The 15,826-nt window shown below is 41.9% G+C and overlaps 1 protein-coding gene across 5 annotated transcripts in view; it reads right to left on the bottom strand.

Moving 5' to 3' along the window:
* Positions 1-618: 618 nt before the first annotated feature.
* CACNB3 (calcium voltage-gated channel auxiliary subunit beta 3) overlaps positions 619-15,826 on the bottom strand; it is a 143,142-nt gene continuing 127,934 nt past the window's right edge. For all 5 annotated transcript variants that reach the window (XM_075265530.1, XM_075265527.1, XM_075265526.1 and 2 more), the window contains exons 8-13: positions 13,343-13,401; positions 12,909-13,018; positions 12,238-12,389; positions 7,260-7,355; positions 2,845-3,003; positions 619-2,629 (exon numbers count right to left, since the gene is read on the bottom strand). In XM_075265530.1, the coding sequence (XP_075121631.1) occupies positions 2,315-2,629; positions 2,845-3,003; positions 7,260-7,355; positions 12,238-12,389; positions 12,909-13,018; positions 13,343-13,401 (891 nt within the window). In that variant the 3' untranslated portion in view covers positions 619-2,314. The remainder of the gene's footprint in view (positions 2,630-2,844; positions 3,004-7,259; positions 7,356-12,237; positions 12,390-12,908; positions 13,019-13,342; positions 13,402-15,826) is intronic.

The raw sequence follows: 15,826 nt of genomic DNA, 5'->3' as shown, positions 1-15,826 counted from the left end.
TTGTGATTTACTCTCTAGCGTCCAACATTCCTGAATAACAAGTAAAGTTTGTTTTTTTTCTGATGTGCCATTTAAGCTCTGTAATGTCAGGTGGGCGGTGTCAGACAGGGTGTGTGATTCAGAGCTCCAATCAGAGGCAGCCAGTGTCAGAGCTCAGAATCACACCCCTTGTCCTGCCTGACAGTACAGAGTCTAAATAGCATATCAGACACCATAGATAGCAGCAATGATTACTCAGGAATGGCGGGGGCTAGAAAAAAATTCCAACTATGCCGGAATTTTGTACGCTAGCGAGTTCACAGTGGAAAACACAGCTGAATATCCCTGCAGACTCACAGCAGCATTTTCACTATGTGTGGTCTTCGCTGAAAACTTCCTTTACATCTGTCTCTTAGAGAAGTCTTAACTTTCCATAGGGGTCTATTATAAAAATAGAAAGAAACTGCAAGCAGCATAAAGGTAAGAATAATGCATGTGCTTCAAGATAGTTACAGATGTGCAAAAAAGTAGCAGGCCAAGAAGGTGTGATTGTACATCTCTCTAGATGATTACAGGGTAGGAGGTAAGTAGCTGGCAGATTAAGGAGGGTCCTTGAGGTGGTGGTGGGGGGACTGTAGGAGCACACACAATTATTTCAGAAGATTCCTAAGGACTACCAACTAGTGGGTGGACACAATGGATTACTTATATACCGGCCTGACATATCAGTTCTGTGACATCACAGTAGTGAATGAGTTTATGTAATAGAAGCTATACTAGGGTGGACAATGTAAATATGAGGCTAATAGACCCAGTATATGTTTTAAGCGACACACTGCACTAAACAAGGGAACCCAATAAGCTGACACTAATGTGTATAGAAAGAAGGGGCTTCATTACTCTCTAACATTCAATCCCCACTTTAGTGCTGGACAGTTCCAGGAAATCGAGTATGTAAGACATCTACGGAAAGTGAATATTATTTCCACCCCTGGTGATCTGTATGGCTACCCTGTTATTAAGGCCTCATAGTGACCTCTTCATTTATCTGAATGCGGATTACTCCATTTATTATTCTGATCAGATTTATTTATTACAAAATATATAAATGTGAACAGTTCCAAGAATTTCTGTCTCACGATTATGGATTGCAATACCTGTAGCAGTAACACTGTGCCTTTGGCAGCTCCATTACTTCTGGAAACACTAGTATGTGGAGTCTGGTGTGTACATGCTACTATCCTGTAACATGGTCCTACGGACTACTGAGATGTCGGTGCTTGCTTCCTTCCTCAGGCTAAAATCGCTCTTACCGCCATGCTGACTGACTTTTAGTTCTAGGATTTTCCTGCCATGAAGGCATTTGATATATATTTTCCCTTTAAGTTCAGACTCTTTCTAAGGCAAGCTGTGTGTTTTATAAATGTAGTCACCTCTCCTTGGAAAATATTAAACTTGTGTTTTTGTTAAAGTACTATCTGGTTAAGAAACTCAATAATTTGCTTTCATAGATATAAAATGTTGAAGCATACCTGCTGTAAACAAGATCCGAGGGAGAATATTATACCTGAAGGGCAGTATTTTATGGCAATACATCAAAATACCTGGTGTAGACCTGTAATGGGGCCAATATGTTACCCCAGAAGGAAGGGGGTGATGTCTCCTCACGGGCTCATTCTGAAAACTGGGTCTTCATACACATTTTTGCAATCTTTTTGGATATATGAATTCTATAGATCATGGTAGTGAAGTAGGTGATCTGTGAGCTTGATTCAGCCCTCTAAGGCTTGTTTCTAGCTCACAACATCCCTGGCAGCCTCCACAGACCTTAACTGGTGACAATTCTTCAGTATTTTTGGCCCACACTGTAAAGTGCATGCGGCCCCTTACATGTAAACACTTGGACGCCACTGGTATAGGTGCTACACTTTTTAGAAAACGCTAAAATGAATGCAATAAGGCCAACAGGACAAGATCTGGAATATTAACAGATTTAGTGGCTATTAGGATTGATTCTCTGATTCCAGCATATTACTGCCTCTGCCTGTAAACCACAGGTTTTGTGTCTTGGCTCTGCTTTTTTGCAATATTATATTGCAGCCAGGTCCTGCAGATGTGCAACTACTTATAACAGCCCTTCTGCCATTATGTTTTGCAGGCAGAAGATGCCAAGCAAATGGCAAATCAGGAGCAGGCTGCTTTTCTCCATAGTGCATTCTTGACTCTTGTCGCTACCCTGGAATTTATACTTAGTGGCTGTGCCTCATGGCATGCACTGCCATGCAGGAATAGTGTGTGGATGTGTTTTTAACGGGTGTGTGCAGAGAGACCCCGCTCAGTAGCTGTCCTTGGGCCAGGGGCGGTTGCGCTGCCAGTTCCTGTCGTTGTGGTTCTGCTCAGAGTCTCGCTCCAGAAGACGGTCCTGGGAGTCATGGCCATTAGTGTTGTGCAGTCCACTGTTGTGATGTCTGTGAGGCTGATACAGGTCCTGGTAGGCATCAGAATATTCATCCTCCATGTGGCGGGAACTCCTCTGGGAGGAGGCTGTCCAGGTTTTTCGTGAGGTTTCGCTGGCCTCGTCTGACTGCATTAAACTGTCTCGCTCTAATGGAGAGTGCTCACTGGCTCGATCCGAAATAATCTGCTGGTTCTGTTGAGTAGGTTATAGACATGTGAAATGCCGTTTGATCAGCCAACATAATAATTAACCATCAAGAGATTAATAATCTGGGAATATGGGTACAGCAAGGCAGATTACATAGTTGTAGAAAATCATTCATTTTTCATATTCTTCAATAAAATCTATAAGATTTTTGTGGTCTTAGTTATGGTGTGATAGAATATGATGTGCACACATATGTTTACCTGTAGGCCCGGAATGGCAGTGGGAGGAGTCATGAGATTTTGGCCAGTGTGTGGGTGCAGTGGGTGATGTGTGGCTCTCCAGTACACTTCCATGTACTCTGCAAGGTGCTCGCAAGCATCTTCTAGCTGATTTTCATCCAAAATCACATCAAACATTTCCTAAACAAAGAGAACAATAATTAAAATTATTTCAATGTACAAGGGCATATAATAATAGATGGCCATCGGCCAGGGAAAACAGAGAAGTATATGGAGATACGGGGAATCCATGCAAAAAGTCATTTAATTCAGTTAGTCATTGTTTGGTCGGCCCTCGTCCTTTAACATGGTGCACACAACTTCAGCTAATGGGTACGTGTCAAAGACTCCGACCCCCCTCTCTGAAAATCCCTAGAAGGATGTATAAACTAGGATTGTCTTCTTCAAGAGCTGGACACAATAGAAGAGATCTCTAATAATCCTTATTGTTTCCCATTATATCGTAGAGTACTCAGTATAATTTACTTCTTATTTGTAAGATGAAATAAGTTAATGGGATTGTCCCATGAATATAACCATATTTAAATTTGTAGAAAATTAGAACATTTTTTGCAAATATAAATAATGAAAAAGGTTTTAATGATTCTCTTTAATCATTTTAGTGGTGACAGTCTATTGTCTTCATCGGTTGCCAACAAATGCAACCATGAAGGCAGGAACTTTCTGTACTCTATAACCCAGCCATGGCTTCATTATTGTGGCCATATTACTTTCTCATACATACAATGTCCCTACTTGATAACCTGTCCACAATAAGCAAATTATGGCTAGGTTTCTGATAAGTCCAAGACCATAGAAAGTTCTGTATTCATGGTCCTATCCAAGACAATAGACTGCTACCACTAGAGAAATTTATTAAAAATGCATTTTTAGTTATTTATATTAGCAAAAATGTTAAAATTGTAATTGTCTACAAATCAGGTGAAAATAAGAAACTTTGTAATATAATCTTATGAAGGATGTTTTCTTTCTCCACTTATTAAACTGCACTCCTGCTCTTTATCTTCAGTCCGACTGCTTGTATACAATATAGCAGTCTCTGCATTCAGCTTCACATATAGAGCTCTATGGAGAAATGAGGGGTGGAGTAGGCTTCTCCTGCTGGCTGGTTAAATTGATTTACTGCCTTAGGCCGGGGCCCCACGAGACGTAAACGCTGTGATTTGCCCGCAGCGGAGACGCTGCGGGAAAAATCGCGGCGTTGTACAGTGCAGGCAAAGTGGATGGGATTCATGCGAATTCCATCCCCACTTTGTGGAAAAGATCGCAGCGCGGACACACTGCGATTTGCAAAGCTGTTGCGGCTTTGCAAATCGCAGCATGTCAATTATATCTATGGAAACGCCGGCGGCTTTTCCGTAGATATAATGTTAAGAGAAAGTCCGCGGAGGAAAACTCTGTGAACTTTCTCTTAAAAGCGCTGCAGAAAGAACCGCAATGTGTTCACGCAGCAGTTCTTCCTGCAGCGCTTTAGTGCTGCGGATATTGCCCGTGTGGCCTTAGCCTTAGGGTAAGTTCACACTGAGTTTTTTGGTCAGGATTTTGACACTGTATCCGCCTCAAAATCCTGAACAAAAAGACAGCTCCCATTGAAATCAATGGGAGCCAGTCCCGGCTCCCGGAAAAAGACGTGAGATGCCTTTTATCTACAAACTAGCAGTGTTTAAAAAATAAAAATAAAAAAAATAGAGTGTAACAGCAGCAATTATTTGATTGTTTTTCTATCCTCCTTCCCTCTTCATAGAATAATATAGAAAAAACTAACTGCCTGAAAACTTGAAAAGAAAACATATATTTCTTTATTAAGATACATTACAAAGTTTCATATATTAACCCATACTATTAAGTTGTTTATAACTGGAGGCATACCTCTAATGTATAATCTATTTAATATGCAATAGTTATATGTATTCCCTAAACAATAATAGGTTGATATGCTTAGAATAATGTTTATGCTGGAAAATAAGAAAAATAACATGAAACTGCAGCCATAAAGGTGATCTGCCACCCCCTGCCTATTTTTTGCATGGATCTTTCCCAGTATATCAGACGAGACAATAAACGGGATAGGACCAAAGCCTTATAACCACCACTGAACTATTACTATTCTGCATTTCTGTCTCTGTATATATTCAGCAGTACATTTAGAGATAAAAGAGCTTGGTCAGGATCCCTTGACAATACAAGAAAACCAAAGTCGTAAGAAAATGTAGGCCGAACACGGAGTCATGAAAACTATTTACTGCAAATTCATGAAAACCTTTGGAAAAAAGCAACAAAAAATGGTGACACTGCAGCTTGAACGAGGACGCACAGCCTGTGCAGTCTGTTTTTGGCCTCTGTTAGAATGCTTTTTTTTTTTACCAATAATAACTATGGTTATATTTTATGTATTACATAATGTGCAGCAAATTTGTTATAATAATATGACAAGATTTATTATTTACTCTTTCACATTAGATCTGGCATCAGTTCTGTTCCTTAATGGTATTCATGATGAATGAGAATGTCATATTGAAATATAGAGAGTCAAACAATATTTAATTTCTGCATTCCACTAATTAATATTAATCATTACTATGAGGGTGACTAGTACCCTCTGTGGCTGATATGGGAAGTATGGAGAGAGTCTCGCCTCAGGTTTGCCCCATTCCCTAGTCATAACAAGAGAAGAGGAGAACCAGCCCTGCCCCTTCTTCTTACAAGAATTCAGCAAAGGAAGCGCAAACAAGCTCTGTGCTCCCCTATAATAGGATAAGAAGGCAAAAAAAAAGGGATTTGAACTTTTCCATGACTCTCTTATTATATAATTTACCAAATACCACTTTTAGGGTCCATTCACACAGAGTAACGTTCCGCATGATGTGGCACGTATACGGCGTGTGAGACTTTGAGCGCCGTATACGCTCCCATTGATTTCAATGGGAGCCTGGATCGTATACGCCACTTTATTTTGCGGCACGTTACTCCGTGTGAATGGACCCTAAAAGGAACCAGTCACATGGAAAACATGGTCCGACCTGCAGGCAGTATGCTACAGAACAGGAGGAGCCAAGCAGATTGATATAAACTTTACATAAGGCACTAGATACAATCCAATACATATATTGAAATAACATTGTAACACTAAATGTATTGGTTCATAAACAGTAGCATAAACAAGAGTAAGGCCCGGTTCACACCAGCATTCAGGTTTCAGTTTGAGGAGTTTACTTGGAGAACCCCCAAACGGAAACTTATACGCGTTAAAAAGCTGTTACCTAAGAAACCACACGGATCCCATAGACTATAATGAGGTATGTGTGGTTTCTGCACGAAACATGAGGAGAAAAAAGTCCTGCAAGCAGCGCTTTTCTCTCTCCACGTTTCATGCATAGACCAAGCGGAAACCACACGGATCTCATAATACTCTTTGGGGTTCGTGTGGTTTCTTAGGTAACCGCATAAGTTTCCAGTTGGGGGTCCCGAATGTTGATGTGAACTGGGCCTAAGTTGACACAGTGTATTTAGGAAAGTAACTTGAGACCGTGTTCAACCTCAAAATACTCTCCAAAAAATGCTCTCCTGTGGAACCTGCAGGAAGAAGTCAAAACCAAGTATCTGCCTTTGGCCACGGGTTTGCACGCTTGATTAGCTTTATATAAAATGTAGCTCATTAAGTGTGAGGTCTCGCACCATGGATTCTGTGGAGATTCAGCAGTGGACACCGCAGTAAGATCATGCAGCATCTGTTACTGCCTTCCACTAAAAACAATGGAAGGCAGTTTTGGATCAGTTTTTGGAGAGGATTCCGAGGTGAAAACCCACCTCAGATTCCTTTCCAAATTGCCTTGTGTGAGTCTAGCCTAAAAAAAACCCAACAGATTTCCATAAAAGGATTACGGCAGCAGTAAAAGATCTATAGATTTCTATATTATTTTGATAATTCTGAAACTGCTTCAGAATGTAACAAAATTACCCCCTTTGGGTGTGAAGATCATGCTTTTCACGGACAGCACCCCACCCTGACTATCTACAGGTTGTATGCCGTCCGGGGTTGATCCGCATTTCGCATTTGTGAAACGTAGATATTTTTTTTCATTTTTTATATTTTGTATGTCTCTGGGTCTGTTGTTTTTCACGCACCCACAGACTTTTATTAATTCATGATAAAGCAGCATTCTATGGTCTATAAAAACACTGACGTCTGAATAAACATACTGAAATGATTGGGTATATATGACATCCATGAAAAAGTGTGGACACCAGACGCACATGACATGGGGACATGTGAATAAGGCCTTACAATGAGGTATCACCTTATACTGTACATTCCATTTGTTGTAAGCTGGGGCTATAACCAATGTTTGAGTAACCTATGTCCCCTGCTCTCTTACCGGAGGGCACTGTATCAGTTTGTCGGCTGCCAGCATCTGGACATTGAGGTGTTTCACTTGAGATTTCCCCCTGGATTTGATTAGTCTCTGCAGCACCTGAAAGAATAAAGCAGAGATTACTGAGCACGCAGTGTTTCGGCCAGCTGTCTGGCACACAAGGAAATGCATTAGTTAGACTTTTCTCACGTACAAAAGGCAAATCTTTTTCACTGTGCTTCACTGGCACTAGACCAATAAACTTAAAAAATGTTAATATCTGGGCAGATGTCCTCAGAGGATGAGCTCGGACTGCCTCACATTATTAGACGCATTATTTCTAGCTCCAGGTCTGGTGCTTACTGTCTGGACAGAATTTTATTGTTGATACCAAACCATAATGTCTCTAGGAAAGAAAATCTGGATAAACACAATTAGGGATTTCTACAGTCAGATTTTGTTCAGGTTCTTTGTTTTTGTAGCCCAAACCAAGAATGGACTAAAGATGTCCAAACACATTACATTGGATAAAGAATGATCATTAAAGGGGCTCGATCATTAGATAATCATATGCCTGAATAGCTATTCAGGTGCTGCTAATTGTTTTAGAAAAGACCCCCCTGTTTTTATTATTTACTGGTACAACGGATATGCTAATGAGTCCCTCCATACACCCCCCAGCATCATAACTTCCTCACGCCCACCTCTGTTGCTTGTGCTCTATAAGTCCTCCTCCTCTTTGCGAGTAACTGCCTCCAGTGTCTGTATTCTTGGCAGTACGGAATTGAAATCTTGGGCATGTGCAGTAAGCATGCCCGAGCACCATTTTCTTGTGAGTTCTCCACAAGAAAATGGCACTCGAGCATGCTTACTGCACATGCCCAAGATTTTAATTCCGTACTGCCGAGAATACAGACGCTGCCTTTATTCTTTATTTTAAAGACTATTCAGGCATATGATTATCTAAAATTGCCAAAATCTAATGATAGAGCCCCTTTAAAATCTTTACTAATAATTAATTGCTAATATATTGTAATCTCAGGATATATATGTTTACTGCTAATTCCTTTTTGCTGACATTTTCACATGTGGCCTTGTCATATGAACAAGAATGTTCACCTATGATCTATTTACCTGGAACCTCATGAGTCCAGAAACATTGTTTTAGATAGAAGAGTCAAAATTGTTTTACAGTTAATAAGGGCTGCCTTGAAGGGAGACAATGCTAATGTTTAGGCCGCATAAAGTTAACCATAATTCACATGTATAATTATGCTAAATCTCATGAGAGTGACATTGATGTTAAGGGGGTGTTGTGATAGCGGATTGTCAGAAATTTGGCATAAGAACCCTTGTTGTTGCTTGGAAAATTAAAAATGGAAAAAGATGAACACATGACAGTCACTCTAGACCAGTGATGGCGAACCTTTTTGAGACCGAGTGCCTAAACTGCAACCCAAAACCAAATAAATTATCACGGAGTGCCAACACGGCAATTTAACCTTAAAACTCTGTGGGTCCACAATTGCGGACCCACAAATTACAGTCATGTGACTGGGGCTTTACAGATCTTGTACTGAAAGGTAAAGGTCTCTGCATTCTGTACTTTTAAACAATTAATTTTCACTATTTACATCGCACAGGATCTGTTTTATAGTTTACCGTGCACTGTTATTACATCCTGTACTAATTTCACGTCTGCTATAAAACAAATACTGTGTGATATACATAGTGAGGGGACCCCACACAGTACAATCTGCCCCTCAGTGGCCCCCCACACAGTACAATCTGGCCCACAGTGGCCCCCACACAGGATTATACCTGTATACTCCACAGTAGCCCCCTCCCACACAGCATGAACTGGTCCACAGTAGCCCCCTCCCACACAGCATGAACTGGTCCACAGTAGCCCCCTCCCACACAGCATGAACTGGTCCACAGTAGCCCCCTCCCACACAACATGAACTGGTCCACAGTAGCCCCCTCCCACACAACATGAAATGGTCCACAGTAGCCCCCTTCCACACAGCATGAAATGGTCCACAGTAGCCCCTCCCACACAGCATGAAATGGTCCAGAGTAGCCCCCTCCCACAGAGCATGAAAGATCCACAGTAGCCCCCTCCTACACAACATGAAATGGTCCACAGTAGCCCCCTCCCACACAACATGAAATGGTCCAGAGTAGCCCCCTCCCACACAACATGAACTGGTCCACAGTAGCCCCCTCCCACAGAGCATGAAAGATCCACAGTAGCCCCCTCCTACACAACATGAAATGGTCCACAGTAGCCCCCTCCCACACAACATGAAATGGTCCACAGTAGCCCCCTCCCACACAGAATGAACTGGTCCACAGTAGCCCCCTCCCACAGAGCATGAAAGATCCACAGTAGCCCCCTCCTACACAACATGAAATGGTCCACAGTAGCCCCCTCCCACACAACATGAAATGGTCCACAGTAGCCCCCTCCCACACAGCATGAAATGGTCCAGAGTAGCCCCCTCCCACAGAGCATGAAAGATCCACAGTAGCCCCCTCCTACACAACATGAAATGGTCCACAGTAGCCCCCTCCCACACAACATGAAATGGTCCAGAGTAGCCCCCTCCCACACAACATGAACTGGTCCACAGTAGCCCCCTCCCACAGAGCATGAAAGATCCACAGTAGCCCCCTCCTACACAACATGAAATGGTCCACAGTAGCCCCCTCCCACACAACATGAAATGGTCCAGAGTAGCCCCCTCCCACACAACATGAACTGGTCCACAGTAGCCCCCTCCCACAGAGCATGAAAGATCCACAGTAGCTCCCTCCCACACAGCATAAAATGGTCCACAGTAGCCCCCTCTCACACAACATGAAAGGTCCACAGTAGCCCCCTCCCATACAGCATAAAATGGTCCACAGTAGCCCCCTACCCGCACAGCATGAAAGTCTACAGTAGCCCCCTCCCACACAACATGAAAGGTCCACAGTAGCCCCCTCCCATACAGCATAAAATGGTCCACAGTAGCCCCCTACCCACACAGCATGAAAGTCTACAGTAGCCTCGTCCTACACAACATGAAATGTCCACCGTTGCCCCCCTCCCCTGACAGTGCAAACAAACACAATATAGTTACCTGAAGAGCTGCCGGGTGTTCTCTCTTCTGTTCACTGCGCGCGCTGATGACTTACGTCATCACGCCCGCGCTTGTTCAGAGGTCACACTCTGTAGTCAGTGTAGGCCGCGTAGTACGCGTGGCCTACACTGAGCTACACTGACAGCTTTCAGCTGGATGCGCATTTGCACAACCAGCTGAAGGCAGCGATCGCTCACTAACAGGGAATCCTGCATCGGATTCGCCGTTAGTGAGCGATCAGGGCGACAGCACGCGTGCCAGCAGAGGGGGCTCTGCGTGCCCTCTCTGGCACGCGTGCCATAGGTTCGCCATCACTGCTCTAGACCATACACAACAGATGACAGCAGAAAATATCCAAGAAAACAGATTTTGGATGTGACCAAATTTAGTCGATGGTGTATGGGAAAGACTGTTGTAGGTACAACCAACCAACAGCAGACGGTCTAAAATCTAATGTACATGGCCAGCCTAAATAAAAGAGAAGTGGAAGCAGCTGTCCTATATATACAGCTGGCTATGCCTTCAAAAACATAAACCTTAACAAAACCTAACTGTGAAGACGCAGTCTAAACATGTCAAGAAATTGCTTCCAATATGATCTGTACAATAAAAATGGTTTAGTTCTCAGCTGCTCTAATGCCTGGACCAAACTATGAGTCAGGCTGCTTTTGGGGGCTATAAAACAACAAACACATGTTGCACATCCTACTATAGTTCTGTTTTCAATCGATGCTTGTTCTCTTAGTTATCGGTTATCTTATTATTTTTTATGGCATTATCCAGATGCCATATTCCTTGTTTTCAGCATTACAATTGAGGAATCTGTGGCAAAAGAACAGAACACAGATTATGTCTGTATGCAGTATTTTTTTCACGGCCCCATAGACTTGCATGATTATAATAAAGAAAAAATAAAAATAATGAAGACGACAATTTTTTTTCTCACTAACATGTGTGAATGGCTCCATTCATTATAATGGGTATAATGGTCTGTCAGATAGAAAAACTGGTCATATGTTCGAGCCCAGAACCAGACCTTAGGGGGAGTTCGCACGGCGTTACGTGCCGCGTGATGTGGCACGTAGACGCCGCGGGACCCTTTGCGGGCTGTACACGCTCCCATTGATTTCAAAGGGAGCGGGGATCGTATGCACCGTGCTAGTTTGCGGCCGTGAATAAATGGGAGCGTGTACGGGAGCGTGTACGGCCCGCAAAGGGTCCCGCAGCGTCTACGTGCCACATCACGCGGCACGTAACTCCGTGTGAACTCCCCCTAAGGGTAAATGATAAAGGTTTTCCCATCACAGACAGTGTCGGCATATGTATAAGATCTCTGATCACAACCCGCAACAATTCTAAGAATGAAGAGGCAGCACAACTGTAGCAATAAAATGGCCCTAGTGAATCCTGCAGACCCTTCATTCCATGAATTTGTGGGGTTTCCTGTTAATAAGAAAGTGATGACATATTTTACAAATAAGTTATCAATTTCTGTCACAAGAATACTATGCAGATGTCATTGTACAATGTAAGGAGTGCATAAGCTGTGGAATTGCCTATTGTGACAGATTCCCGGTCTCATGTGTTGGGCCAGCTTTCAACCTTTTAGTTTAAAAAAAAAAAACAAAAAAAAACGGGCCCTTTCCCAAAGCTGAGGTTTTCCCTCTTTTCCTGGCAAAATATGCATGTTGTTATATATAGAGGAATCCCTGACTGCCCATCTATATAGTGTGACCTACCTATGGCTGCTACCTATGGCTGCAGCCTGGGCCACGTAGCATTCCTGTATTAAGCAAACGAGACCAGTGTAAGACACCCAGTTCTGTACCACAGTGTAAAATAATAAAATCCACCTTAGTGACATCTTGGCTCACCTTAGGTGATGACACCTTGACATACACAATGATGGGTGCCAGGGAAGTTTTGCTCAGTTGAGCAGGATGGTTGATTGTGTCCGCATCCAGGATAACTAGTTGCAGTGTCTTGGCCAACTCAAATATCCTCTCAATTTCGCTTTGCACCTCAGCTGTATAATATAATATCGACCATAAATAGGAATGACAACATAACTGAAGATTTTTTTTTACATTATAATGTTTATTAAAAATCATGTCTGAATGACTTAAAAGATTGACCTAGATTTTTTGTTCTTATAATTCAGTTCAGAATCCAGTTTTAGGCCTGACCAATTTTAGCTTCCCTTTTAGACCAGAAGTGTATACATTATGATTTCAATGCCATGCTCTACTCCTGAGTACTACCTGGTATATGATAATAATCCTCTTTTTTGTTGCAGACCCACAGTTTCCTTGTGCACTAAACTGGGGACCCATAATCCTAAACATTGCTCCTGCCCCAAGATTAGCTTATGACCATTTTCCCACAGCCGTAATGCAGCCATATTTTAGTGTACGTATTGCTATTCTACTAAACCCATTACAGTTTGATATGAACAGTGAAATGTGGCAGCATAATCCTGTATCCCACAGATGGTCTACGCTAACTCCATTTAGTTGATAAATATCTTCATATATGTTATTCTCACCGATGCTGGAGCGGGTGCTTGATCGTTCTATGATGGCTCTCCTGCCTGGGTTATTGAGTACAGAGCGCTTGGCTAGAGACAAGTCAGCTGTGACTCTAGTAATGGAGATCCTGAAGATGTACAATAAACAACATATACAAATTAGCTGTCTACATACATATATTCTTTTCTCTTCTTTTTTTTTGAAAATGTAATTTATTGTATTGTTACTTTAGCTAGATATGCAATTCACTTACTCCCCTGAATACGTTTAGCATGTATCCACATAGGTGACATAGGGGGATGTGGAAGGGAACTTATCGAATAATACCATAGAGGTCCATATTACTGATAACAGAGACTTGTGTATATAGTATAAGACACCCTCTGTATATTTAGTAGAATTCACTCACCCAACCTGCTAAAATATCTACCAGGTTTTAACCCGATCTCACCTGCCATCAAATCTGTGCTTTAAGAAGTCAAAGAGAGCTTTCTGCATCATGTCTGTCACCTATAGGCACAGAATAGAGAAAAAAGGCACAATGAAGGACACAAAAGATCGTTCAGAAGATATTCTGCAGAAAGTCCTCAGTATATTTATGGGGACTGCATTGAAGCTTATGGGGACGTGACAAGGCTGAATTTAAATGTGTAAAACATTTGGAAAGAAGTCAGGTTATAATAGTATTAATTTTGTTCCATGCACTGCGGCTGCCATTTGGCTCAAGAAGCTTCTTTTTTTTTCTGCATCTTCTGATCTCCTGCCATGTCCTTCCAACTAACTATTTCATTGCCATTCACCATTTTATAGCAGATGAAATTATTGTCACCATCCTATCATACACCTTAAATGTACTTTTCAAGCAGTTATCCACATTGGTCAATGACTTGTTGGAAGTGTCCTTACAGCTGGTCATAAGGTATACTGCTGCTTAGGTTCCCGATAGTGAGCTGTAAACGGTGGGTTAACATGAAAGTGTTCATTCTGATGTCTGAATTTGTCTCTAATGCCCATTTAACCTGTGCCCCAGCTGATCTTTTACTATATGCACTGACAGTATTATCACACAATAATATTTTTATTAACAAAAAGAATTCTTACAATGAAGTACTTACAATGGGACAAGCTGACCATCATCCATCCTGCATAAACCCTTCCATGCAGATTTCAATTAACCCTATCTTCCTTCTACCTGTGGTCCCCATTCATACATGACTTCAAGGACCCATCCTCCTTTCTTCTCAATAATACAGACTATCATGGGTCAAACCTCTCTATTTTCTATTCAGGCAGATTTTCATGGACCTTACCTACTTCCAATTTACGTAAGTCTCCATGGACTCATCTTCCCTTCTTCCCATTTATGCAAGTCTCCATGGACCCATCTTCCCTAATTCCCATTTATGTAGATCTCCATGGACCCATCTTCCCTACTTCCCATTTATGTAGATCTCCATGGACCCATCTTACCTACTTCCCATTTATGTAAATCTCCATGGACCCATCTTACCTACTTCCCATTTATGTAGATCTCCATGGACCCATCTTCCCTACTTCCCATTTATGTAGATCTCCATGGACCCATCTTACCTACTTCCCATTTATGTAAATCTCCATGGACCCATCTTCCCTACTTCCCATTTATGTAAATCTCCATGGACCCATCTTCCCTACTTCCCATTTATGTAAATCTCCATGGACCCATCTTCCCTACTTCCTATTTATGTAAATCACCATGGACCCATCTTTTTTTTACTTCCTGTTCATTCAACCTTGTCTGGATTCATGCAATATTAAAACATTAAGCTTAAAAGAGTTGACTGAGACAACGTCTATGAGTTGGGTTCATGTAACACAGCTCATTCAAGACAATAAACCTGAGCTGTAATACCAGACACAACCAGTGCTGTTTTTTTCAAACTGCAGACAACCTTAGCAGATATACCTAAGAAATAAACAGAGCCTTTTACTGGCAGAAGGGGAACACACACAGGATGCCCATTTCATTACTACATCAGAAAAGGTTACCATGACGGAGCAGTTTTCTTGCACATTTCCATCATGAAGACATTGTAGCAACCAATCCAGGGGTAAGTAGAATGTTCTAAGTGTGACTTATTAATGAGGTCAGATAATGGCGCCAAGACATTGAAGTTCTGAAGTTGTATTGTTAGTATACAAATTATTTCTCTCTATTAAACACTAAACCACTTATCAAAACCATTACACTAATTCAAATAAGATCAAGACAAACAAAACCACAAGATGTACCACAAAAATTACAAGGTGCAAGTTATTGCATGCCATCCAATAAGGGGTGAACCAAATCTCACATTGGTGTTCCCCATATCTACGATGTTCCTGGAAGAAGTGTCAGGATTTTCATACAATGTGTGGTGCAATATTCGCAGACTGACTCGTTCTTGTGACATTATTATGTACCTTGCGAAAATAGGTAGGAATGGTAGGAATGAGGTCTGACTCAGCACATGCCCTTAAAATATCCAATTGCTTATTGAGCATTGAGGAGACAGAGCTGAGTAAGTGACTCATGATAGATGACTTTCAATTAGTAAATTAACACAGCGACAAAGCTGAGCAGTTTTTACATTGCTTGAGAAAGAACTCCATTTCTTAAGACTTTGTATGCGCTCCTTCTCCTGCCAATTAGACTCTAGGGGTTCCACACTAGGCATCCCGCTGTCCACCTGGCGGGCATCTGTTAGATGTGAACTCCGAGGGTTAATAACCGGGAATTTTTGTACCTTTGCACAACTGAAAACAAGATGTCAGGATCCAATAATAGGACAAATAACAACAGGAAAATATGTGTCTGACATGCAGAAGACTATGAATAGAGGGCTGCAAGGGTCTCACCATTGGGACCCCACTGGCTTAATGGTAGAGACTAGAGATGAGCGAACAGTGTTCTATC

This window comes from Leptodactylus fuscus, chromosome 2 (assembly GCF_031893055.1).
Source record: "Leptodactylus fuscus isolate aLepFus1 chromosome 2, aLepFus1.hap2, whole genome shotgun sequence".
NCBI lineage: Eukaryota > Metazoa > Chordata > Amphibia > Anura > Leptodactylidae > Leptodactylus > Leptodactylus fuscus.
Note: the sequence above shows the minus strand (reverse complement) of the source record. Positions and strands in the feature narration are given on the sequence as shown.